The sequence below is a fragment of the Leptonychotes weddellii genome, chromosome X, assembly GCF_054177405.1.
Source record: "Leptonychotes weddellii isolate Sample4059 chromosome X, ASM5417740v2, whole genome shotgun sequence".
NCBI lineage: Eukaryota > Metazoa > Chordata > Mammalia > Carnivora > Phocidae > Leptonychotes > Leptonychotes weddellii.
In genome coordinates, this window is record NC_138385.1 from 34,081,568 (window position 1) to 34,108,554 (window position 26,987).

The 26,987-nt window shown below is 50.7% G+C and overlaps 1 protein-coding gene across 1 annotated transcript in view; it reads left to right on the forward strand.

Moving 5' to 3' along the window:
• Positions 1-26,987, forward strand: part of COL4A6 (collagen type IV alpha 6 chain) — a 251,832-nt gene that overhangs the window by 209,370 nt on the left and 15,475 nt on the right. The window contains exons 13-31 of the mRNA XM_081808441.1: positions 773-826; positions 5,295-5,354; positions 6,404-6,448; positions 6,927-6,980; positions 8,438-8,507; positions 9,459-9,566; positions 10,486-10,626; positions 11,484-11,588; positions 12,645-12,805; positions 13,302-13,481; positions 14,041-14,224; positions 19,622-19,693; positions 19,978-20,085; positions 21,169-21,390; positions 21,790-21,951; positions 23,592-23,762; positions 24,308-24,451; positions 24,905-25,030; positions 25,519-25,782. Of these exons, the coding sequence (XP_081664567.1) occupies positions 773-826; positions 5,295-5,354; positions 6,404-6,448; positions 6,927-6,980; positions 8,438-8,507; positions 9,459-9,566; positions 10,486-10,626; positions 11,484-11,588; positions 12,645-12,805; positions 13,302-13,481; positions 14,041-14,224; positions 19,622-19,693; positions 19,978-20,085; positions 21,169-21,390; positions 21,790-21,951; positions 23,592-23,762; positions 24,308-24,451; positions 24,905-25,030; positions 25,519-25,782 (2,431 nt within the window). The remainder of the gene's footprint in view (positions 1-772; positions 827-5,294; positions 5,355-6,403; positions 6,449-6,926; positions 6,981-8,437; positions 8,508-9,458; positions 9,567-10,485; positions 10,627-11,483; positions 11,589-12,644; positions 12,806-13,301; positions 13,482-14,040; positions 14,225-19,621; positions 19,694-19,977; positions 20,086-21,168; positions 21,391-21,789; positions 21,952-23,591; positions 23,763-24,307; positions 24,452-24,904; positions 25,031-25,518; positions 25,783-26,987) is intronic.

A 26,987-nucleotide genomic window follows, 5' to 3' on the forward strand; every position in this document is an offset into this window, starting at 1 on the left:
TTAACTGAGATATGTTATAATCTCTATTTCAATGTGAGTGAATGTACACCTGGTAATACTCGAATGCCTGTATGCTGTTAAGGTGGGTAGATATCTTTAGTAACCTGCATTCCCTTCCTTCCTAGGGTTCCCTTAAGTGTTGTGATTCTGTGCCTATGATCAAGGGACCCAGGCGGGGGAAGGTGTTTACTCCCACTCCTCAATTTTGTCTTTGTGGAAGCAACAGCTCCAGGCCCTCTTCAGGTTTACAGAAAGCAAGGACCAGTTTGAGAGCATATGAAAGATTGCCTGCCTCCCTGATCATTCCCAAACCTTAGGGGGCCCTTCCATGGCACAACTAGGTAAATTGGCATATCGGAGAAAGACAGATTACAGTGTTATGGGTCCGCACCCAAACTGTAATTGTTACTCTTTTCCCTAAACTGTTGATTTCTTTGCAGCCTGGAATTTGCAACAGGAAATCACGCTGAATGGCTCCTTCCACTAGAAAGACAGCAGATGATCATCTTTTCTGTCTCCCAATTAGCTTCAACATTTGAGATTCTGTTTTAGACAGTTTTCATTCCCTGCCATAGGCCTTGGTCCTTCCCATACCACAAGGGCTCCCCAAACTGATATCCTGGTGCAGGTATTAGTTGGGGCTCCTGGGGAATTTATACCACAGAATACCCCCTTGGTTGCCCACTGCCCAGCCCAAGCAGCTCACAGGAGCCATATCCTTTATGTTTACTGTTTCCTGCTGCTACTCACTAATCTTTGGTTCACTTTCCAGGGTGAACCAGGGCTTCCGGGTTTCCCAGGAATAAGTGGCCCTCCAGGTCTCCCGGTAAGTCTCCCTGTTTGGTCAACATGTATTCAAGGACCTGCTTGGACAAAAGCTATAGCAATAGAAGACTAACAGGAAGACCTCTTCCTGTGGTTATTGGAGAGCATTCTACCATCTTCATTACTAGAAAACATTTAAGGAAATGTTCATGTTTCTCGAACCCATGGGGATATTAACATGGCTCTTCATGAGGCTATATATCTTAGCAGTTATTAGCTCAAGTTCTAGAATTAAAACAGACCTAGGCTTGACTTCTGATTTCACTGATTTCTAGCTGTGTGACCTTGGACAATTTCTTGACCTTCCTGAGTTCCAGTTTCCCTCCAAAAAAGGGGGGGTGATAATGGCATGGTTATGAGGATTAAATGAGATAATATGCATGGAAAGGACTTCGTACGTGCCTGGCACGGATCAGTTGTTCAGTAAATGGTAGTTAATCCTAGAAATCCTATCTTCACTCTCCTATCTGCCCTTGTATCTTAGCATCTTTCACTCAACATATACCTTTTGAGGGTGCCTAGGTGCCAGGCATTCTGCTGGACAACAGTAAATAACAGTCAAAGAAGTAAAAGTTCTTGTCCTTGAGGAGAGTTCATTCTAATGGGGGAGTGAGGGGAGGAGACAAAAACAAGTAAACAAATGAATCAAGAACAAGTTCTTATCATAATAAGTGATACATAGAAGGTTAAAGAAAGGGTAAAGTGATGGAGTGTGGAGTGAGAATGGGGTGGGCTACTTTGGGCAGAACAGTCATGCAGGGCCTCTCTGAGGAAGTGCACATTATGAAGAAGCAAGTCCCACGAGGATCAGGAAGAGCGTTTTTGGCCAAAGGAACCGCAAGTGCCAAGACCCTGAGGTTCAAAAAGCTCACTGCTTTTGAGCAAAAACAAGAAAGCAAGTGCGTGGAGCGGGGTGAGCAAGGGCGAGAGCCAGATCATGGAGCCCTTTGTAGGTCGAATGTGGCTTTTATGTTAAATGGAATGGGAAGCCGTCAGAAGGCTCTATCTTGCACTTTTATTAAAGATTTATTTCCTTATTTTAGAGAGAGGGAGAGAGAGCGCGAGCAGAGGGGAGAGGGGCAGAGGGAGAGGGAGAGAATCTCACGCAGACTCCCCGCTGAGCATGGAGTCAGATGCGGGGCTTGATCTCAAGACCCTGAGATCATGACCTGAGCCGAAACGAAGAGTACGGCGCTGAACAGACTGAGCCACCCAGGTGCCCCTCTACCTTGCATTTTTAAGAAGATCACTCTGGCAGGGGCTGGGGGTGGGGGTGTGGAGGATGACGGGAGGCTGAGGCAGCAAACAGAGGTCACTACCTCAGTCTGGGGGAGAGATGGGGGCAGTTTGCACTAGGGTGATAGCAATGAAAATGGAGAGAAGTGCATGGATTGAAAACGTAAAAAAAATAAAGTAAACTTGTTATTATGGAGCATTTTAAACAAATACCAGGAAGGGAGAGAAGCATATGCTCCTGCTGTGTACTCATCACTCAGCTTTGACATTTAGCAACTCAGCCAAGCTGAAGCAAATAACAGACTTATTTCAACATAAAAGACCGGTATTTCTAAGAGATAAGAACTTTTTAAAAGCATAGTTGCTGGGCACCTGGGTGACTCAGTTAAGCGTCTTACTCTTGGTTTCAGCTCAGGCTTGCAATCTTAGGGTTTGTGAGATTGAGCCCCAACCAGGCTCCCCTGTGGCCTCATTCCCCCTTTCCCAGTTCGAGAAACCGCCCTAGTTGTGCAGGTGGGTCTAGCCATCTCTGCTGGCTCGGCTGGGGCTCTGGGGAGCCTGCTTGGGGTGGGCGGGGGGAGAAGCTTGAGCGGAGGGTGGCTGCAAGGTGGCCTGCCTCTCGGGCGAGCATGCCTCTGAGGACTGGGCCGCGGGGCTGACACCTCCTGTCTCCAGCCTAGTGTTTGAGGCTCGCCTGCTCCTCGTACCACCCGCCTCACCCCTGCCTCAGTGACTATGTTACCCCCCCCCTGGCCACGTGACTAAAGTTGAGTTTTTGCAGAACCGCTAATATCCTTGAACCAAAAATAGCAGGAGACCGGGGCCCTAGCCAGTAGGCCTAGGAACAACTAAGCTAGTGCTCTAATGAGGCCTTCCTGGATATGGGTGAGAAGGGGTTGGGGGGCAGTGGGTGCAGGACAGACCACTCCTGGCAAGGACTGACTGTGACACGGCGGGGTCCCAGTGCATCTTGCTAGAACAACTTGGTCAGCAGGGCCCTGTCCGGTGCCTCCCTGCATGGGGAGACAAGCCGAACCTCCAGCCCAGTATCTTGCCAAGTCACGTCAGTTTCATTGGCTTTAACCTCCCACCCCAACGACACACAAAGAAGTTTCTTTGATTTTTTTTTTCCTTTTTAAACTTTTTAGTTTTTTAATACACATGGTAGCAGAAGCTCTCTGAGAAAGCAAGAGTCCAGAGACCCTTTCTGCTTTCTTTTCTTTATTAATTTTTTAAAATTTTATTTATTTGTATATATTTAAAATAATATTTTATTTATTTATTTGAGAGAGAGAGAGAGAGAGCGCACGCGCGAGCATGGGGGAGGAGCAGAGGGAGAGGGAGAAGCAGACTCTCCTGCTGAGCAGGGAGCCCAATGCGGGGCTCGATCCCAGGACCCTGGGATCATGACCTGAGCCGAAGGCAGACGGTTAACCGACAGGGCCACCCAGGCGCAACCCCACTCCCCCTCGCCCGGCCTTTCTGCTTTCTGAAGCAGGAGGACAAGGTCCTCTTGTCTTTGCAACTGCGGGCAAGACAGGTAGACAGCATGAGAGTTCCTGGATATGCTTCACCTTTTGCTTTGTTCTCTGGGTCATTCTATTGAATTCAACAAGGATGTATGGGATGACCTTGTATGGTGTAGCGTGTCTTCGAGGAGATGGAAGTGAGTGTGGTATAGACCTCCTGCTTACCAACTCTCCTACATAACCCATCTTAGTGCTGTTCAGAGTCTGGGGCAGTGCGGGCTGCCACAGCTTCCGTGGACAGGTCACGGTGCTTGGCTTCGGAGGCCCGGAGACGTGTTCCACCGGGCGGCAGCATGCCTTGGTTTCCAATTTGAGATGCAGCACTATGATTTCAAATAAGTTTGTGTTCAACTTGACCCATGGGCCTTTCAAATAGAAATCCTACTCAGCATGAAGTCTGAGCCATGTGCCACACAGCTAGAGATGGAGAAGAAAAGAAAGACAAGCGGGAACCAAAGTCGGCTTTGAACTAGACCCTTCACAGACGCACACTCCACCCTCCACCCCACAAAAAAAAGCCACACACACAAAAAAGCCCTACATTAAAAACAATAACAACCACCGAAAAACCCAACTTGGGCCTAGAAAGCTAAGGGCTACTCAGCCAGCTTTCAGTACCCATGGGAATACTCTGAGTATATAAGAGGAAGAGAAAACTAGAAGCAGGATTCAAGCATTGGCTGCACAATCAGCTGAGCCAGGTCACATCAAGAGGATGACAGGAGACATGCCACAACATTTACTGTGTTTCACAGACTTACATTCGAGAAAGCGTCCCTGCCTCCTCCACTCTTACAATAGGCCTAAATGTTGTTTGCCAAAACCTATGCTCCAGAAATTCCACGTTTAAACCATAACAACAAAATGGCCGTGAAAGACGTTATCCACTTTGGTAGTGAACTTCTCTGTACTTCAAGGGCCCAGAATGTGCTTGCCTTGGACCCAGAGGAAAGGAAGCTTTCTCACTCACTGTTTTTTGAATTTCTGCTTGTCCCTAGAGAATCCCCAAGTCATGTCCATGGCTGCAAGCCCTCACCTCCTTTGACCAGGGCAAGAGGGGTTGAAGACCGTCTCATAGTGCCCTTTGGAGTAATGCTAGGGCCCGCAGGGGTCTAGATCACACCTAGATAGAAATAATCCTTCCCATCGAAGAGGATGATGCAGCCATCATGCCTTCAAAGGGCAAAAGTTCTTCCCACTAGTATTGATCCCCAAGGATTAACACAAGTCTCCATTCATGGGTCAAAGAAACAAGCTCCTAGGTGGTAGAAAGCAGCCTGTTTCTCATACAAAGGGCCCTGGAATGGAAGTTTGAAGACCTGGCTGGCTCATCCATTCCGTAACCCATACAAGATGCTGAACTGTTCTGAGTATTAGTCTCCCCATCTGTCAAACCAATGAAGTTAGATATCTAATCATTTCTATGCTGTTAGTCCATGTAGCTGTGAAGACATACAATCATGTTCAGGGGGACAAGACATTACTTCTAAAACCAAGAGGGAACCTTGAATGAATGGTCCAAACTCTCTGAAGGCCCTATGGGCTTCTCAGGCAGTGACAAGAGACTCAGCATGGTGAGCCTCCCCAATGGCAACGGCAATGGCCTTGATTTGAAGTTACCTCCCTGCTTTGGATGGAGCCAGGAGACCTATGAGGAAATGGATGTTATAACTTGTGGTTTCTTTTTTTTTTTTTTTCCTGTAGGGATTTGGAACTGCTGGAGAAAAGGGAGAAAAGGGAATCCCTGGTTTGCCAGGACCTAGGGTATGAACCTGGAACGTTGCTTGCCCGGGTCTGTCAGGTTATCCGGTCCATCGGGTCCATTTTTTGGCCTGTTCTCATCTTTATGTTGTATAACTTGATAGCCACCGAAGCTTCTCTTATTTTTCTTCCTCAGCCCTCAGGTCCCTGAGACCTCCTCCTTTTCACTTTGCCCCCATTTCCTTGACTTAGTGGCTCCCTTGAATACGGAATGGCTCCTCAGCCAACTTCCTTTCCTTGTTGTCATAGAGAATTGTCATCTGGGCTAATAATGGGGTGAGCGTTGTCTTGCCTTCACTACCTTCTATCCTGGGGGAACGTGGGCTAGGGTGCGGATGTTGTAGTAATGGAAGAGGGCCAAGTATAATCTTTATAGAACAGAAACAAGCCTGGGGTGGTCTAGAACATAGCGAATGACATTTGCAGTCAACAATTTCCAGTAATAACCCCTCTTCAAGTGGAGAAATAATTGTTAGCCTTTGTGATTCTAAGTGCTTCAGGCACTTAGGTGTTAAGCTATAAGCAACTGGCCAACCTTAGCCTTAACGAGGTAACATTTAGAGAACTGTGATTTTGGCTTAGTCATAAAGCTCGTTAAGAATCTTTTGAGTGTTCAGCAATGTTTGCCCTTTACCCTGCCATTTATTTCTCTACTTTTCTCTACTCCCTTGTCTTGAAAAGACATAATCACCAGCAAAGAATGCAGTTGGGGTGAGAGACAAGAGGCCCTCCCACAATCTATTTAAAAATGTCATGACTTGGAACTAATGCAGACTAAGTATAATACCACCCAGCCTTTCTACCAAATTCCACCCAGTACTTAAAATGTTTCCATTTTATTTTGCTCTTTAAAAATGCTCTGTGTGGCTATTCAGCCTGATGGATTAGTGCTTAGAAAGAAGTCATTAAGCCAGGTCTAGGGACATTCTCTTACCTGATTTTAGGAACTGGCTAAGTCCTGAACTCAGTGGGAAAGCTTTGTTATGTAAGTCTATTGGCTTTTTCTAGTGTGGGCTATTAATCTTTCTAAGGTGGCTCCATTCTCTTTACAGGGACCCATGGGTTTAGAAGGACGCCAAGGCCTTCCAGGGAGTCAGGTATTTTGGTTAATATCACTAAAAGCCCGCATGTAAAGTCCTAATCAAAAGGCCCCCTTGCTTTACTTAACATGGCCATCGGTCCAGAGGGAGCCACTGCTTATAATACAAGTTGTCTACCTCCCTTTGATGGGTATAATCTCAGCTGCTCTCTTCTTTTGTCTGAGTGTCCAGGGTTGACCAATCCAGTGCCGTGCTATGGTCCTACTTCTTTATTTTGTTATCAGGGGCTAGCGAGGCCAGCCTGCTTGTATTCATCCCTAGCCTTGGGGCCCGTATACCTCCTAACAGGCGAGTTGGCTACCTCGTGCCATATTGCCTTCTGGAACATTGTATACCCTCCAGAGTCGGGGAGAATCCATGCATACCCTGGAAGGCCAGCCAAGATCCCTGTGCCATTTGCCCTGGCCTCGTCCAAAGACCAGTCCCTCCTATGCTCTTAGACATTCGACTAGTTGTAACTGTCTTTCTGTCACAGGGCAAGAAGGGGTCCTCAGGTTTCCCTGGGCTTAATGGATTTCCAGGAATTAAGGTAATGTTGTTGGGAAGCGAAAATCCAGGATTGGGGCGGTGGAAGGGGGTGAAGAATTCCCATAAATGCGCTTTAGTCCATTTGGCCACTCTAAGAAACTATCACAGACGGGGTGGCTTATAAAAAAATAGGAAATTATTCCTCACAGTCCTGGAGGCCGGAAGCCCGAGATCAGGATGCCAGCGTGAGTGAGGGTCCCCTTCCAGGTCACTGACTTCTCACTGTGTCCTCACATGGTGGAAGGGGCAAGCTAGCTCTCTTGGCCTCCACTTATAAGGGCCCTGGTCCCAATCGTGGGGGCTCCGCGCTCATGACCTGATCCCCCCCCAAAGGCCCCACCGCTTAACACCATCACTTCGGGCATTCGGTTTTCAAAATGAATCGGGGGCAGGGGGGACGCAAACACCTGGACCATAATGAATGCCTACCTATGAGATGAAGTATTCTTTTAATATTTTAACATTGTAAATGTTACCTTTTTCACATGAAGTGCATGAACCCTACTTTGAGCACACAAAGCCAATGAGCCTTCCTTAGATACTACTTGATCAGAGGTAGACTAAAGTGGGGGTGGGGGTAGGGCGGAGGGCTGCAGGAGCAAATCCATCTCTACAAAGAGGAATATTCTACTATTGACATTGCTTAGAATTGCCAAATTTTTGGTTTTTTGATTTTTTTTAAGATTTTATTTATTTATTTGACAGAGAGAGACACAGCGAGAGAGGGAACACAAGCAGGGGGAGTGGGAGAGGGAGAAGCAGGCTTCCCACTGAGCAGGGAGCCCAATGCGGGGCTCGATCCCAGGACCCCAGGACCCTGACCTGAGCCGAAGGCAGGCGCTTAACTGACTGAGCCACCCAGGCGCCCCAGTTTTATGATTGTTTTTAAATTCTCTACAGAGAATGCATCCCCTTATCACCTGTTCCAGGGGCAGGCAGCTCCCACCACCCCATTGGGATAAGCCACTGTATCTGATTCTGATACCTGAATCCCCCTTTTGGGGGACTTAGGACTCCTTTGACTTCCTCTGCCTGAAATCATCCACTAACGAGGCCAGTGACAGTAGCAGAATCCTGGGCCAGCTTATAGTGGGGAAAAAAAAAGTTGTAACTGCCCCTTCCTTTGCACCTCTTTGGTGCAGCAACGTTGTCTAGTCTTGAGATCTATGTCCCAGGCCCAGAAGCAGATGATCCAGGAGTCAGGTTGAAAAATCAAATTGGGATCCCTTATTTTTGACAGGTTTGCAAATTGAGTGTCGGGCTCCTGACCTGCTTTGCGTTACCTTCATCTGAAATTTGTTGGACTTCAGAATTAATCTGTGCACTAGTTGGCCCTGGGAATCAGGGGTTGCAGAAGGGGAAAGCTTTCATTTTCCCAGGGAATGGCTTTGAGGGCACATAGAGCTTGAGTGATAAGGTCATGGGAATGTCTGTGTTTAACCAGTTGAATCTTTACAGGGTGAAAAGGGTGGCATTGGCCTGCCAGGCCCAGATGTTTTCATCGATACAGATGGTGCTGTGATCTCAGGTGCAACTTTTCATTGACTGGAGTGAAAAAGAAAGGACCAGGGGTGACATTCTATAGTCCCTATAATCGTTAAGAGGATACTTTGTCAGCCACTGGATTGCTGCTAAAGCCAATGCACTCAAGGGCCCCTCGTGGGTCCTGTACGTGGGGAATGAAGCTAACTGCGATGTCTTCGGGCAAAGAAGCCAAGGCCTACACTCCGTGTTTGTGTTGGGTCCACCAAGACTAAGGTTTTGGTCGGACTGGGCCTGGACTTGCTGAAAGTTGTTCTCCTAATGATGCTTAGGGCAGGATTGATATCCTCCCCAGCTAGGCTGACTTTAGCCTGATCCTGTGGGACACTTGGGGTCTCATCTGCATGATCCCATGTGTGTTTGGGTTTGACAATCGCATAGGAGGTGGGAAAGTATCCAACTGTTCCCATTGCGTTCTCCAATGTGTCTCCAGTGACTGCTTGCTTGAGCAAAGGCTTCTACTACTGTACCTCTTCTGCCTCGGTCTCTGAAATTACTTCTCCCCTCTCATCCTCTCTGGCCCACGCCCTGTCCAGTAAACTCATTGAAGCCAAGGTGTTAATGATTGACAGTGGCTTCCTGGAAACCTATGGGCATAACATGAATAGTAGACTTCAACACCTTAATCCAAATGGTAGGTATTTGAGGCATGACAGCAGGTTAACAGTAGTAGAAGAACCTTCCTAGTACTTACCAGATCTTACCAGGGAATGTTAGCCCTGGCCAGACCAGTTCTCAACACTAGTGGAGCCTTAGCTGCAGTCGGCCCGTGATCACATGAGGCCATCAGCATCTGGGAGACCTGTGAAGGGCAAGAAAGAGACTTCTACCCTGAGGACATCTCCTTGCAACCCTTCTTAGGCATTCTGTGGCATTTGTGGGCCTCTTCTGGGTTTGCTTACTGCTTTTTTTTTTTTTTTTTTCATTGCAATGCCAGGTTATCCTGGAGACCCCGGGATGCCAGGCCTCCCAGGACTTAAAGGAGATGAAGGTATCCAGGGCCTGCCTGGCCCTTCTGGCATCCCCGGCTTACCGGCTTTACCAGGTGAAACAAACTAACTCACCCCCTACATAGACACGCTGGTGCCCAGCATCCCCTTCTATACCCCTGTCTGGTCTGGGTACATACCTAGCCAAAGTCAAAGGAAAGGTAGACTGTAGTCACTAAGTGCTGCACCACCAGCCCAAGGCTAATGTATATGAGGATAGGACCTGGGCGAGCAGCTTTCCTTTGGCCTGAATGATGTAGTGTTGCTAGACAGGCAATTCTTTTGGGGTTTGCAGCAACCAGAGGGGGCTGGCCTTGGACTGCTGGAGCCCTATCACTCTTCTATGGATTTGCCATCCCAGCTGATGCTTGCCAGCTGGGGCTAACGGAAGCCTAGAGGAGAGTTTTGTACCCGGACCCTCACTCTGTGCTTACCTCAGGCACTAAATGGCCCAGGAGCCTATGACTGAACCCACCATTGGAGGAGTACACCCATATGTCATTCTGTAGTAGTGAATAGAGAAAGGCCATGCCAGATTCTCAGAGGCTGTGATGAGCCAAATATAAAGCTTCAGACAGGACTTTGAAAGGCATAAGTTTCTAAGTTCCTTGGAGATGGGCATCTGGAAGGATCCCTGTGCTTTGAAAGCAACCACTTGGAAGGGGTACAGCTGATCCCACCACCGAGGTTGAAAAATCAAAAAGGAGGAGACTGGACACCAGGTTTTCTGCTCAGGTTCTCCACCAAAAAGCTCTGCACCCTTGACCATGTTTCCCCATGTCCTTTGGCCTCAACTTCCTAGGAGGTTGGGCTAGATGATTCCTAAGGACCTTTCTAACTCTGATGCAAGAGAAGGGCAAATGGTCTCCCAAATTCTTCCCTTGGAGGGAGTTTCCAGCATATGTCGCTGATTGGAACACCCCTGGAAGAATAGGATGATGTGATTAGCATTATTGTATGGGCTTATCCTTCCAGGTGTCCCAGGTGCCCTAGGGCCCCAAGGAGTTCCAGGTCTGAAGGGGGACCAAGGAAACCCAGGCCGCACCACAGTTGGGACAGCTGGTCCCCCTGGCAGAGACGGTTTGCCAGGCCTGCCCGGCCTACCGGGCCCACCCGGTAAGTCATTCATTTCTCTCTTTGGTCTTGAGACTCAGGTGTGATTGGGACTGCAGAACAGTTGTGATTCTTGAGAGAGAGAGCATTTCACAGGAGAAATAGCCGGGACACATGATGCTCCTGAGTCAGAGCCTTGCTGCTAGAGGTTAGCGACCAGAACGGTCAGAGCCTCATCAAGGAGCAAGCAAGCTAAGGCCACCTCGATGCCCAAACGCTACCTAATGCCTTCCAGTTTGTGTAGTCATTTCATCCCACCCTCCGTTGTTCTCAGCCCCTCCACCTCTGGTCTCACAGCTCATGAAGAAGCAACATTGGCTCTCTCAAGCTTCCCCTGGTCCTCAGGGCTCCAGTGGGGTGGGGATAGGAGCCTGAGACATGGGAAGCCAAGCCTGGATCCTCAAGACAGTTGCTCAAAGCCTTGACAGGGTTTATTCTCCTTATGTCTTCTACCTGAGCATGGGATCCTAGATTTTAAGAGAAAGGCTGGACACAGGCCCAGCATGTTTCGTTGTCACCTAAACCCCAGGAAGTTTCGTTGTCATCTAAACCCCAGGAACCCCGTTTCCTCTGCTGTCCCAAGAGTACTTTCTGGGGTAGACATTAGGACCGCTGACTTACTGAAGCTGTCTTGGTCATTCCAGTCCCCTCAGTGTCTAGTCCGGTGCCTGGAACATAGTAGCCCTTCTGTAAGTCATAGTAGAGTGACGAGGGCCACCAGGGGATAAGATTTGCCACAGACGTTGGGTCCCTGTCTCTGCTTTGGTTGCTGAGCCTCAAGGACACAGGCCTTAGCAACCGAGCTGCTGTGCTGAGTCATGTGTGATGTGCCTATCTTTGATGTTTCCCTTTCCCTGAAGGTCCAGCATTTGAGACTGGAACCCTACAGAACGCAGAGCCAGGCTTCCCTGGTCTCCGAGGAGAACGAGGTCCAAGAGGAAACCCAGGCCTCAAAGGAATGAAAGGTGATTTTTTTGTTGCCTTGGGTTTCTGTGTTCCCCCAAAATCCTTGCAGAAGGTTTCTGGGGCATGAGTAGACCAACAGCTTTGGGAACCTGAACAGAAGCAGTTGGGGGGCTTGATCAGGGATTTGATTATAGGATTCTTGGCAGTGCTCCACATTTAGGGCTCGGAGACTGAGGCTAGCAATTGAGGTCACATGGGACGAAGTGGGTCGTGGGCTCCTCTTCCTCTTCCTACGCCATCCACCAGCAGAAGCTGTGGCCAGCAGCCCCAGCTATTAGCCAGCCCATGCTGCACCCCTTCCCAGTGTGCAAGGCCAAAGGCCAGAAGTCACTTATCATTACCTTCAGCCTGAAGGAAAAGAGTCTGAACAGGTCAAGACCTGGCACTCCAGAAAAGCCAACAGGCCCCAGGAAAACAACCGCAGGTCCCCACTGATGGTGAAGGGCTGACCGATTAGCGCAGCCTCCAGCGGCACGGCTCCGTCCATCATCCTGTGGCCTCTGGGTCATTCCTCTGTTGCACGCTCTTGAAGTCCAGATGCTAAAGTGCAAATAAATCAATTCATTTTAGTTGTGGCCCAGGCCAAGGTGGAGGAAGAGGTGAGACTGCTGGCCGAGGAGAGGTTTGGGGATTGCCGAGGGGTTTCAAGTATCTGAGATCTTTCCTCTTCTCTCACAGAATGAGCAGCTGTCCTCGACCTCAAGCAGAATGGCCCTCACTTCCTCTTCCCCTTTCTCAGTGCCGCCTCTTAACATGTCACTGCTTATTAGCGGAGCTGGTTCGGAAGTTTTTTTTACAAGTTCCATCTCTGTTGTTCAGCTCCAAGGAGGACTATTTGGAGGGAAAAGGAAGGGAACTGCAAGCTTTGACTTAGGATGTGAGCCTGAGCCCTTTCTTGCCTCACTACAGAGCTAGGGTACTTCCTGATACCTGTTACCAGGCCTTCTGATTCCCTCCATGGGGTTGTTCAAGGCACAGATCACCACGGTCATATCATCCTTTTTCTTGGAAAGGTGGCCCACTTTGTTTAACCGTTGTCTTCTTTTCCCCCCCAGGGGACTCGGGCTTTTGTGCCTGTGACGGTGGTGTCCCAAACACCGGACCACCTGGGGAGCCAGGCCTGCCCGGACCACCTGGCCTCATAGGCCTTCCAGGCCTTAAAGGAACCAGAGGAGATCCAGGCTCTGGGGGTGCACAGGGCCCATCAGGGACTCCAGTAAGTCTTACCCAACTTTGGCCCCGGGGGAGGACTGGGAGCTCTCCAGGGTCCCTTACTCCTGCCCCAAGCACTTTCCTAAAACACAGGAAAGAGAGATGGGGATAAAACAAAGCTTCATGGTTTGGATCTGTAGTATGAAAAAGTCAGACCAGATGATGTCCAAAGTCCCCTTCTGCATTGATCTGCCTATGTTCCCTCCGTCCCTCCCTTCCTTAATCCCTTCCTTCCACAAAATCATTTGTATTTGCTTAGCACGGCCCCAGGGCCCTGAAGATAAAGTCAAACTAAGACAAGGTTACCATCCTCAAAAATTTCAACTTTGAGAAAGGTAAGAAAATAAATGGGCAATTGTGATCCAAGATGATGACATATTCAAGTGCCCAGAGCAGTGCCAAAAGGTACCCAAGGATCTGCTTCAGGTCAGACCTAGGCTAAGTGCCAGAGTCCTACCATGTTTGCATCTCCTGATTCTGCCCTTTTGTCTCTTTGTCAGGGTTTATTTGGGCCTCCTGGTCCTGCGGGCCCCAAAGGAGAGAAAGGGGAACCAACTCTCAGTTCAAGATCAGGGGTGCCAGGGGAGCAGGGTGATCCTGGCCCCCAGGGGCTCCCTGGGGAGACTGGAGTCCCAGGCAAGGATGGAATACCAGGTTTGCCAGGTCTGCCAGGCCTCCCGGTAAGTTGATCATTCCTGGGTGTTGAGCTCTATAAAGCCTCACGGCTGACTTTGGGGGTGGGGGTTCTGATGGCCACTAGGCCATGAGGCAGGGCAGAACAGAGTGCCCAGCATCTCTTCTGGCCTCTGCTGCTAACACTTTCTGCTCATCTTAGGTAAGATGAGAATCTTTTTCTGGGCATGGGTCATTGTCTCAGTTGATAAAGGCTCATAACAATCGACCCTATCGCTTAAAATGCTTCAGCTTCTCAGTAACTTTCCCCCGCCCCCCGCAAGTAATCCAGCTGCTTTCTGGGCCCCCAAGCACTGTTACCCTGCTCCTGTTTCCTGGCCCCCTCCCCACCACTGATCTAGAAGGTTTTGCATCATCAAATCTCCCAGGGTTGACTAGCTTTATTCCCATTAACCAAATAGAGGAATCGATTGAGAAACTAGAGGGATCGAGGATTTTAGCCAAAAACGGAGCATTGACCACACTGGCTACCTCTTTCCTATGGTCGGAAGCCTCTCCTGATCCGTCTTTCAGTTGGGCTTTCATTCTTTCTTCTGTGTTGTCTAGGGTGACGGTGGACAGGGCTTCCCAGGTGAAAAGGGGTTACCAGGACTTCCTGGTGAAAAGGGCCACAGTGGTCCAACTGGCCCCCCAGGAATTGGGCTGCCGGGCTCTCCTGGACCTCGTGGGCTTCCTGGAGATCAAGGAATTGATGGATTACCAGGGCAACAAGGCCTCCCTGGGCTTCCCGGTGAGTCATGGAATCAGATGGTCTGGGACTTGAGAAACTGACCCTTCGTAGAGTGTGGCTCTGACCCGGGCACATGAAATGTGTCAGACGAAGAGACTTGGCTGTTATAATCACTGCTTACAATTTCTAAGGGTTTTCATATGGGAAAAGGATCACAATTATACCGCGGTACACCTACACAGAGCAATGTAGATTTCAGTCTTACTTAGTAAGAAAACTTCCTAACCCAGACCAGTCTGAAAAGGTAACAGAGCTGCCTTGGGAGCTTATGAGCTCACAGTCCCTGGAAAATTTCAAGCAGATGCCAGATGGCCATTTTGTTATAAGTACCATTGAAGTAATGAGCCGGAGATGGGATAGGTGTCCTCTAAGTTAGATGGTAATGTCATCAGCAGGGAAGAGCCTTTCCTTCATTCCTGAGGTCTCAGATTGACAAGAGACCCTACTTGTATCTAGTCTCATCTCTATTTCCTGCCTTAAATCCCTCCCATTTAGAGAGCTTCTTTTTGTCCGTGAATTGCAGGAATTCTAACGAGTGACAGCCCTGCTTGTAGATGGCAAAGATACCATGCTAATAACTCACCTTCTTCCAGAACAGCTCTTCATCCCAACTTCAGTTTCCATTAGTCGCACCACCCTACTCACAGTCATCTGAAGTTTGAAAACTCGAAATTCATCTCTTATTCTTCATTTGCAGTGCTTATGTTCTTTCCTTCCTCTTCTTGCTATTGAGCTCTTGTTATCTCATGCCCAGCTTATCAAATATACCTCCATGCCTGTTGGAATAAATGGACGGTTGGAAGGAAGGATGGGTGGATGGTTGGGTGAGTGGGTGAATGGCAACAACTTCCTACGTGGTTTCTCCTCTCCTACCTCCAGACTTTCCCCCACTCAATTCCGCTATGAATACTGTTGCCGATGTAATATTTGTGAATTATTGCTATCATTGTGTTATGCCCTTAGGCTTGAAGCCACAAGGGGTGGCCTTTTTATGGAATGTTCTTCCTCTTTTTTCTGTTTCTGGAATGTTCTTCCTCTTTTTTCTATGCAGTCAGGTTTTATCCACCTTTCAGGGTACAAGTCCCACTTCTCCACTAAGCCTTCTCTTGACCTCCCCAGGATGTCACTGCCACTTCAATTACGTATTTTCTTCCGTAAATGCTTTTGTTTTTCCCAACTGCTTCATAAGCAGCTGGATACTAAGGAAGGCAATCCTTTTTGGCATTTCTCAATTTGCCTAGCACAGTGCAATATTCCTTAAGAGACTAACATACACTCACAGAAGAAAGGGGTTTCTCAATAACCAAAGGGCTATTTCTTAGACCTGTTTCTTCTCTTTCTACCTTGTCACCTTGAAGAATTACCAAAAAAAAAAAAAAGAAAGAAAGAAACCAGGTCTTGTCAATTTTTATTTACCTTAAAATCGATGATTCAAGATTCTTCAAACCGAGTCAGTATTTCAGTTTACAAAGTCCTATGAAAGCTGTGAGGAATTTTTATCAGACTCAGTCATCCTGCCTTTTGCAAGTCCTGGTGTCAGCCATAGCTTGGCATCTAGCTCTGTTCCTAGAAACATTATTCATGGTCATTCCGCTGCCCCTCTGCCAACTGGGTCTTTATTCTAGGCCAACCATTTGTGTAGACAACTAGGTTTTTAAACTGAGTTATACGGGAGATACATATCTGAAATATGTATCTCAGATACATACTCATCTCAGATACATACATACTCATCTCAGATACATCTCAGATACATACCTGAGACGGTATATACATACTTACATGCACTCAAATCTGGATATTATCAACATTCTGATTGTTTGACAATAAGCTGAGTCAACAGAAGGAGGCCCATGGGACCATTTCTACCCTAAACATCACTAGGCCCCAGACACAGAAAGTTCTTAGGAACATAGTCCTGTAGTAAACTCTAACCTGGGAGATGCCTTATGCAGAAAATGGTCTTGTTGCGGTACCACAATTTTCCAAAAAATTACTTCAACTAAGAGCATTGGCTTTCTTTTTTCTCTCTGTGGCAACCAAACACAGGTCCTCAAACCTAGCAATTTTATTCCACGCAATTTTAAAAACACATAACCTGTGAGCTCTAGACATTTGCATTGTGGCCATTACTGTTGCCATGAAAACAAAAGATGCTATTCTATTATTTTTTTAAGAGAGTGTGTGAGCAGCAGGGTGAGTGGGCAGGGGCAGAGGGAGAGAATCTGAAGCAGGCTCCACGCCCAGCGTGGAGCCCGACGCACGGCTCCATCTCACGACCCTGAGATCAGACCTGAGCCGAAGTCAAGAGTCAGACGCTTAACTGACGGAGCCCCCTGAAGATGCTATTCTTAATGTACTCATTCCAACCAGTGATGGCCCAGGCTAGGATGGCTGCATTGCCAGAAAGGGAATGTAGTCATTAGAAGCCTTTCACCCGAGTGGTGTGAATTATTACAAACCTTGGACCGGCAGACAACTGGCTGTTTCCAAAGAGGCTCTGATCCAGATGCTCATAGTAATCAATCACCCTGGTTATTACCGAAACAGCTACTGTGTCCTTGATCCCGTGTGTGTGTCAGCTCTCTCCCTTCAATCCAGACAGGGACTGTGATCGGTGGGCATACCCAGGCTGCAGACCAGACTTCCCTTGGACCTCAAGGAACTCCTGTCCCGGTTTAATTTTCTTCTTTACTCGATTGGTCTAGGTGATTGCTGCTGCAGGGAGAGCGTTGGTAAAGGACACTTAGTCACAGAGGGAGGTGAGAGCTAGCTCAGTGTCGAGGTTCTCAAACACCAGTGTGGGCAAAAGCTCCCTTCCTTTCCGTTCACCTCTATCTCAGACACTCATGATGGCCTGAGCACCGCACTGGAGCCTCTGGTTGGGGGAAGGGGGTGATCCTAAGGCTGGGGCACAAAGCAGTAAGTGGGCATGCGGTCTCTGAGAGAGACTAATTTCCTTCACCATGCATGTTGATGGCTTGGCTGATGTCTGCCTGGAGCACCTTCATTTTGTGAACTTAACTGGGGCCATAACTTGCCTTGGGAGGTACCCGGAAGGATGCGCACGTGTCTGTTGTTCATTCACGCGACCCAGAGTAAACGGAGATGTTAGAATCTTGAGAAGCAGAGGCACTTTTTATTCTGAAGACACATCTGGGCAGTAACGGGGACAATTCTCATTACTTTGCTCGTGTGTTGCACTTATGAAACAGAAGGCAGGGAGAGCTGATTTCTGCTTTGTCGGGGGAGAAGGCTCTGAATTCAGGGATGGAAAGTAGAAGACAGAGGTGTAAAGTGAAAGAGCCGGGTACCAGGGTGACTTGAAGTTCTGCCCTCCTGAGGTTTTGACCCTCTGCTCGCAATGCACAAGTGTGCTGTGGTGTGCAGGTCTGTCCTGGAGCCTTTCCAGATGCCTGTCCTTGGCCCCATCCTCTGAAGGTTTGTTTTTATCTGGCTGTCACAAGTGAAAAGAATTTATGAAACTTATCTAATGAATGGAGTGAGGATGGATGTTCATGTTTGCAGCCAGCGCAGAGATATTTGGATTTTACCCTTTGTTTCATAAGATTGGAAGCAATGAAACGGCAGTGTTTGATACATTGGAGCTAACGGGCTATTGAAATAGTGGGGACACGAGAATCTTCTGCAGGGTCCCTCTTGTCATAGCATCCAGGGAGGCCACTCTTCCATCTAGTCCAAAGGCCCAAGGCCCAAGCTGAGCACAGGATTGGCAGCCCTCTCCCAGCCGAGCATCCTATCATGACGAGCTTGCCCACAGGTTATATAGTTCCACGGTAGGGAGATGGCCCTCAGAAATAGCACCATCATCTCAGCACCTGGCAGGTGGGTGTGAGCACCTATGGGGGACGATCAGGCCCTAATGCCCTCTCTCCAGCTGTAGAAGTATGACTCTCAGGACCTGCGGGCTAGAAGGCAGACAGCCACTGCCCAGGCTATAGAGTAGTGTCGCTAACCGGACTAAGGTAGGAAGCAGGGGATGGCCTTGGAGGAGCTCTTCTGAATACTCCTCTTTAAATAAGATGATTAAAAACAAACAAACTAACAAAAACGGCCATTCACTGAGCAACCACCAGGGTGCTGGGCACCCGGTGAAATGCTGCTAGCATCCTGTCCTATCATCCTCACAAACACCATCTAAGAAGAGTAGCTTCTGTTTTATGCCTGAGGCTCAGAGAGGTTGAAGTATCTTGCCCCCACGACTAGTGAGTAGCAGAACTAGGATGCAAGCTCAGGTCTCTCTGGCCTCAGAGCCCAAACTCTTAACCCATACACTATACCGTTCAATCCCCCATTTTGTTTTAGGACTAGAACACGTGGAGGAGGAATGGCCGCCAGTTGAGTATGAAATCTGAATCATAGCTTGTATACGTATCTGCAAGAAATGCAATTTGTGATTTCTCTTAAGTATGGGCGAAAGCTATAGCAGTTTACTAGAACTGTTAGCTCTGTGGCTTTAAGCAGGCCTTGGGGGATTGTTGTAATGAATAGGCAAGACTAATTTTAATTAGCATAGCAATTGTTTGTAAATGGCACTTGAGGGGGCTGACACACAATTTGTTCATCGGTATTTTATTAAACCTCCCCTCTGTGATGTTATATAGACTCTTTATTTGCATTATGAACGAGCAAGGAGGAATTTGCTAGGGAAGGGGCTCTGCCGGCCAATTTCAATGTCCTGAACCCTGAAATTGACTACTGCTTCTCCCTGAGTCGCAGAGTTGACATTTTCAAAGGAGGAGCTGAGGGAAGGGTCCTTGTGTGTCACGGCCAAGAGTGTGGCCTTCAGTGTTTGCCTAGTACAGCAATACAGCTTCCTCAGACCCAGGGTCATCGTCAGTAGGTTTCTGTAGATCCCAAATGAGGTGGGGCAAAAGAACCCAATGGGTTGTTTTCATTTCAAGAAAAGGGCAAACATGTGAACTCGAGGGGTCTTGGCTGCAAGCCCTCCAATCTAGTCACATGGCCATAATGGATCCTCAGGACGACCCCAAGCCCCCATCCTAGGAAGAGGCTCCATAGGAGGGCGGGGCGAGTAGGCAGTTGCCCTTTGGTGCTGCTCCTGCATAGGGCCACCTCTCAGAGATCTTGTTAGGGGACATCTACTGCATAGATGACTGCCTGCCCACTGGACGTTGGTTTAGGAGGCGGCTTTCTGGCACTTGGCCCCTAGGGGTACTCTTATCTACAAGCAGTTGCGCTAGGAGAAACTCCCGAGAGCTTCTGATGCCAGGATTCTTCTGCATGGGCTCCCAGCTGCTGGGTGGGAAGACCTTGGTTGTGCCATCTGAGGGGATGGGAGTAAAGGAGCATGCTAGGGGGAAATTGTTCCTGACTCGGCGGGCTCACTGAATGCTTACGTGTCACCACTTACAGGCATCACCTTGCCGTGTATAATTCCTGGGTCCTATGGTCCATCAGGCTTACCAGGAGCTCCCGGATTCCCAGGTATGGAATGAGTCCAGAGAAAGCCACTGAGCACACTCATAAGGGCCATGAGCCCAAGGAAGTGGGGCCCAGGCTGGCAGCATTTGGGGGGGCACATTCCTCCCGAGAGGGTGGCCTTGAGCACTGAGGAAATAGAATGGCTCCTGGAGAGGTCCGTGCGGTGAGGTAAGGCTAAGAGGCCCCCCCGCCCCGCCCAAGAGACTAGGATTCTTGAGTGAACATCCCAAAGGTGACCAGGCACCCTGACTTTCCTTTCCCCTCACCACTCATGTTTGGGTTCGCAGGCCCTAAAGGGGCCCGTGGCCTCCCTGGGACCCCGGGCCAGCCTGGACTGCGTGGAAATAAAGGAGAGCCCGGAAGTCCAGGATTGGTTCACCTTCCTGAATTGCCAGGTAAGGAACGAAGCTTTTCCTCACCTGCTTCTCCTCCCCTGTGACTGTGGGTTTGAATCGTGGTAGCCAGCCATCCACTGACCCCAAGCAGTGAGGTTTACGCTCTGGTGTGGGCGGGATGGTTTTGATCTCGTACTCAGGTGAGACAGGGCTTCAAGCTAGAGCGTGACAGTGAGTCAGAGTGGCCAGGGCCATCAGCCAGGACATGCCCTTCACTTTCAGATGAAGCTCAGGTGGAAAGTGCCTTTGCCTGAGGTCACGAAGTCACTAGTGACAGAGCTAGGACTCCACCCAGTTAGCTTGACTGCCAAGCCTCTGGCAAGTTCCTGGATCAATTCCTTCTAGGTCACACAAAGATGTTCAGATGAGTCAGAGGGAAGTGGTTCCTTTCTATCCCTTTGCTCACACCCTGTGGCAAGCTTGTTCTCCACTGCCCCAGGGGTTCTTAAACTGTGTTCCCCAGAGCTGCAGCACCAGCGTCTCCTGGGAACCTGTTAATAATAATGCAGACTCTCGGCCCCTCGGCAGAGCTACTGATCAGAAGCTCGGGGCGGGGGGCGGTGGTGCCCAGCCATTTGGGTGTGGCCTAGCCCCCCCATCCCCAGGTAGTTCTGACCCCCACTCAGTTTGAGAACCACCCTGCTCTGTGGCACGGGGCTCGTCATGGGCCATACCCTCCATGGTTTATTTATCCAGCTTCAAACCCCTCCAACCACGCACAGAGGAGGGAGGCATGACAGCAGGGGATAGATGACTCCAGAAGAAATTGGGCCTTTGACAGAGAGTCCTGGGTATAACCTGTGCCCTTCGGCCAGCGGAGCAGCCCAAGGAGTGGGTTGCTGGGCTCAGCCCCAGGCCTGGCCTCACTGAGCTAGAACCTTCTGCAGTTCACAGGGTGCAGTGCCCGCCTCTGGGCACGTCCTCCCAGGACCAGAGGCTCTTGCCTTTCAAGAGAAGTGACACACATTATTGAAATGTTAGCTTTTGTAATAGAAAAACCCAAATCTGTCTCCGAGATCTCTACCCAGACCTATCCCTTCTAAACCTCCATGGCCTTTTTATTTTTTGCCTCTTTACATTTAGGATTTCCTGGACCTCGTGGGGAGAAGGGCTTGCCCGGGTTTCCTGGGTTCCCTGGGAAAGATGGCTTGCCCGGGGAACTTGGCAGTCCAGGTTTACCCGGTTCCAAGGGAGCCCCTGGTGACATCTTTGGTGCTGAGGATGGTGCACCGGGGGAGCAAGGCCTACGGGGATTGCCAGGGGACAGAGGATTTCCTGGAGACTCTGGCCTTCCGGGACCCAAGGGTGACTATTTTTGACTCACTTATTTAACAGTCTATGGAAAGTCTTTTGGTGACCGGTATAGCCTTGCATGAATACAGGCTTGAGCCTGGGGTGGTGGATCCATGAGGGGGTGACACTGAAAAGTCATTTTGTTCTGTCTCTCCCTTCTGGGAACTTTTTCTTAAATCACCGGAGTCTGTTCTCCTTACTTAGTCAATCTGGAAGCAACCATAATGGAGAGTCCGGTTTCTGGCACAGCCTCTGATTTGCCGCTAGGGCACAAGCAGCGAGGGCTGGAACAGAGGAGACCGTGACACCGGGGATGTACCCTGGGCCAAGCTCTTATGCGGCAAGTTGGTTTGGTCACCAGTCCCTGCTGTCCATCCAGGCTGTTGATCATCTGCCCCTTCCTTTCACCAGGTTTGCTTGGGAAGTCGGGCCTGCTAGGCCCCAAAGGTGAACGGGGCAGCCCCGGCACACCGGGCCACGTGGGACAGCCAGGGCCCCCTGGGCTTGATGGTCTATTCGGCGTCAAGGGCAAACCCGGGCTCCCGGGTGCACCAGGCTTTCCGGGCCCTTCAGGTAGGTCCTTTAGAGGAGGAGCCCCAGCTTGACAGCCGTAAGCCGGGCCCTGGGCCCTGGCGCCCCGAGGGGCAACAGAAGGAGTGCACCAGGGGCAGGGTCTAGAAGGATCCTCGACTTTCCCAACCTGTCACGGTTCCCAATCTCAGGGGGCCCTGGCAGTGCCAAGCAGAAGAGATTTCTGTACTTTAGCTTCCAAAAGGGTAGCACGCATCCCTCCCCACCCCTCCCCCGTGGCCTCACTCCCCCTTTCCCAGTTTGAGAAACCACCCTAGTTGTGCAGGTGGGTCTAGCCATCTCCGCTGGCTCGGCTGGGGTCCTGGGGAGCCTGCTTGGGGTGGGCGGGGGGAGAAGCTTGAGCAGAGGGCGGCTGCAAGGTGGCCTGCCTCTCCGGCGAGCATGCCTCTGAGGAACCGTGGCCAAAGCGGCTGTCACTGGGCCGTGGGGCTGACACCCCCCTGGCTCCAGCCTAGTGTTCAAGGCTCCCCTGCTCCTCCTGCCACCCGCCTCACCCCTGCCTCGGTGACTCCGTCGCTCCCCTCCCTTTACTCCTGGCCACGCGACTGAAGTTGAGTTTTTGCAGAACCGCTAAACTCCTTTTTATCCCCTTTATTCTCTGTGTCTCTGGGGTCTTCCCATGGGCCGTCCAGGTGAGAAAACTGTATGCAAGCTCACAGGCTCACACCCCCACTGGCTCCGCTGCTCAAGGAATTCTCGGACTGTATACTAGAGCCTGGCAAGGCCAGGGGTCCCCGGACTCATGCTGGGGGGTTGGCCCCCGTTGAATTTCCTTCCCTTGTTGTGGAATCCCCTTCCCAGCCCCCATTAGAATCCTGGGGCTTGCAGCTACTGGATGCTTTTCAATTCATGGAAAGCCAAGTCAGCCATTCATTGAGGTCCTCGGGGGCCCACATACCTCTGTCGTCACTGATTTAATCCTTTGGTTTTTTAATTTCCTTGCTTTGTACCTGAACATTCCACTTTGGCAGCAGCTCAGGAGGTTAATCCCATTGACCAACTTAAAGCTTGGTGAAAGAAATCCCAGAATACCTGGGAGACCAAATGGGCCTTGGGGATTTCTACAGGACTTGGCACTAGGGGGTCTTTCAACCTTAATGCCAAGGAACTGGCTGACTTAACTGCTTGCAAGAGGGATTAAAAGGGCAGCCCTGTATCCATGGCTCCCTGGGAGGCTGAAACAATGTCCGGCTTTAACCTCTACTTCACCAGATTGGCTCAGGAAACAGCCATTGTGGTGCAGTTCAGACGGGACGTACCAGGGAGCTAGGGTCCAGTTGCCGCCCTGGCTTCCCAGAGCTCCATTCACAGGCGAAGATGTGAACCACATTCATAAAAGGGGGAAGAAGTTCTAATCGGAAGGGGTTTGCACACCCTGCCAGCCACCCTGCCATGCTGAAAGTAATAGCCACTGGCGTGCGTGGGGCTCAGGGCGGCGAGCGCTAAGGCTTCAGCCAGCTGAGAAGCCTGCCAGTCAGCAGCCTGCACAGGGCCATTGTTAAGGGACCATTTCCAACACCCAGCCAGCCAGCCAACCAGAAGCCATGGGAACGGGCAGTGGCCCAGATCTGGACACAGCCTCCCTTGACGGCTGTCCCGTGTTCTCTCCTGTGCTAATTCAGGACATCCTGGAAAGAAAGGTGTAAGAGGCGAGACAGGTCCCCCTTCATCAGCTGGAAAGAGAGGCCTGCCGGGGCTGAAAGGCCTTCCAGGATCTCCAGGGCTGGTTGGCTTCTTGGGGAGCTCAGGCTTGCCAGGGAACACTGGGTTGCCAGGCCTGCCGGGTCCGAAGGGTAAGTAAAGTGGGTGGGACTGTTTGTGGTAAGAGGGTCGGGCAGAGCCGTGCTAAGGGAAGGCTCCCACCTAAGGTGAGTCACCCTCGCCGCTGGCTGGGTGGAGCGCTGGGCTGGGTAACGCTGTCAGGAAGGCCCAGGACAGTGACCACCACGCTGGGTATACTCATTTGCTCCACCCCTTCCATGGGGCCCGATGGCTCGCCCTTTCTGCTAGACCACCAGAGGTTGGAGGGGAGGCGTCCCCATCTTATACAGGGGCAAATGACGGGCCCAAGGTCACACAGCCGATTAGCAACAGCACCTGGCTAGGGCTCATCTCCCTGCCTCCCGGCCCTAGGCCTTTTTTTTTTTTTTCTGTGCCACCCATGAGTTCTGTTAATGCTTAACAGCTGGGGCTTTGGAGTTAGAGAAACCTGGGTTGGAATCCCTTCTTTGCAACTGCCAAGCTGTGTGATTTGGGGTAACTTATTTAACCTCTCTGAGCGTCCCATTTCCTTGTATGTCAGGCAGGGATAATAATAGAAGTTCTTGTTTCTCAACAGGTGAGAAGGGGTCTGTTGGGCTGGCCGGTTTCCCAGGGATGCCTGGTCTCCCTGGTATTCCTGGCGCAAGTGGATTAAAGGGCATTTCTGGGTCAGCCGGAAGAGTGGGACCATCTGGACGGGCCGGTAGTGCGGGTGAAAAAGGTGAGCTCGGGAACTGAATTCTGAACTCGCTAGCCCCGCTTCCCAAGGTACATTTTGTCCGTCGACCCTGAAGCTGGTGTGGCTTGTACCCCTCCTACGTTAGATAATAAGATTTGGGGCTTCTGAACCCAAAACCTTGGCTTTTAAACCAAAAGACCTAATCACTTGTGAGTTTTTGCTGTGTGTTAGAGGCCTCATGGAATGTTCCCAGACGCTCAGTGGAGAGGGGTTTGGAGTGGGCTTCAAAGTTGCTGGCCGGCTTTGGGCCCGTCCAAGGAGAGGGCATGCACATAGGTGGGAAGTTGGAGGGCCAGGGGCGGGGAAGGGCCCAGAAAGGAGGCCTGGGGGTGGTGCGGGAGGAGCTGAGATGAAAGGTCAGCCCGTGCCTGACCCCGTGTCTAAGTTTCCTCTCACGAGGGTCTCACGATCTACTCCCCCCCTCCGCCCTTGCAGGAGAAAGAGGCGACCCAGGGCCAGCTGGAATACCCAGCCCAAGACCTCCCACACTGAACATCCGGTTCAAAGGAGACAAAGGCTCGAGAGGCTCATCTGGATCCGCCGGATTTCCTGGGCCCAGAGGTGCCAGGGGCAGGCAACGGGCGGGAGAAACGCTCATCCTCAACTTCCCTCCTGAGAAAGGGCCCCGCAGCACAAGACGCCCCCCACCAAAGTGGCAGTGTGGGTGACGGCAGGCGGTCCAAGGAGGCTGCCTTCTCTGGGCCTGAGGGGGGTCCAGACTTCGAGGCTGCCGCTTTTCATTGCCACTCTGGAACTGAAGTTTTGAACCGCAGGCTGTGGTACCCCTGTTGTTCCCCCCAGAGAAGCCTGGCGGATGCTGGGACATGGGCACTAGCAGTGTTGAGCCGGGGTGGCGCTGACTGGTGCCCCCTAAGGCTGAAGGCACCTCCCCCACCCACACCTTCACACCCCCCCACCCCCCCAGCTGGCCATCCCCAAGTCCCCAAGGCTACAGTTTGTTTGCCTGTGATCCCGGGGTCCTGCACCTTTGGGGAGCAGGTTTGCTCTTGCCCAGGGTCTTTTTTCTAAGCCCTTTGCTTCTTTCCCAGGTGACAAAGGAGAGGTTGGCCCCCCGGGGCCACCAGGATTGCCTGGAGCTCCCGGCTTCCCCAGTACCATCAAGGGACTCATTGGGAGAGCAGGCCTCCCTGGCTCCGCAGGACGACGGGGCTTACCTGGCCTGAAGGGGTCCCCTGGAATCACGGGTTTCCCAGGAATACCAGGGGAAAGCGTAAGTGCACCCAGCTCTTGGTCTCTGCACCAGGGAAGGACCTCCGTAGCAGGGGGACAGGCCCCTGCGCCCCATCTTTCTGGCCCCAGCCCACTTCCCGGCCCCTTCCCCTAGCTCACCCCAGATGAAGCCCTCTCCTTGAGTCTGACAGGCCTTCCCCCACCCCTTTCCTGAAGGTTCCTTCCTCTGGGCCTTTGTGCATGCTTTCTCCCCCACAGGGCAGAGCCTCCTCCTCGGCAACTAACTGGCTAATGCCCACCCGTGCTTTGGGCCCCGGCCCCGGGCACCCACTCCCCCAGGAGTCTCAGAGCTCCCACCCTGCAGGCATGCTGCACTTCTCACTGCTCATATGAACCCCAGTTGGTTCTGTGTGGGCCCGAGTTCCTCAACGAGATTGTCAGGCCATGAGAACAAGTCCTTACACGTTCTTCTAGAAGTCCGCACCCCACCGCCGCCCCTGCCCTTGAGCTAGGCACATCGTGAGACTTTGGTACAGGCCTCTTGACGTTGTGATTTCAGAAAGGTCATTGTTGACAAGTGGCAAATAACCAAATCAGCTTGTCTGGGTTCTTCAAAGGCCCGGCGATAGAATAAGCGTAGGCACGAGACGGAGCTGGGTTCGGATCTCTGCTCCCCCGCTCATCAGCTCTGTGATTCTGTGCTTACCGCTTACCTTGCCTGAGCCTCGCGTTTCTCATCTGCACAAAACGGGAATGATCCTCAGACCTCCTTTGGGACAGCAGTGAGGATTAAACGAGCTAATCCGCGTAAAGCGCTTAGCTTGGTATCTGGCAAATGGTGGGCTCTCGGTAAGTAGTAGCCGTCATAGTAGCAGTATTGAAGGGACCGAATGAACTGGATCCCAGAACGCCTGTGCTCCCTGCAGGCAAAGTCCGTGTCCCTCTAAAAGCATCAGTCCATCTGATGGAGAGTGGAGAGAACACACACAAACACACACACACACACATCCCAGAAGCAACTGCAAAAGAAAGTATTCTTAGCTGGATGGTCCTGACTCCTCCTGCCCTAGGAGGGATGGAGTCAAAGTGGGAAAGCATTCTGGGAGGGGTCCCAGCGTGAGCCAAGGCTGGGTAAAAAGTGACCAATCACCAAAAAAAGGCTGGGATGCTAACAGGCTACTGGCAAGAAATGCTGCTACGTGAAGCATATCTCCATTGGGAAGACATCGCTAGGTTCAGTATGGGCAGAGAAGATGGGAGGAGGGGTGCTAAAACATCACCAGAATGGAACAATGATGATGGCAAGTATGGGAAATTTTCCTGCCCC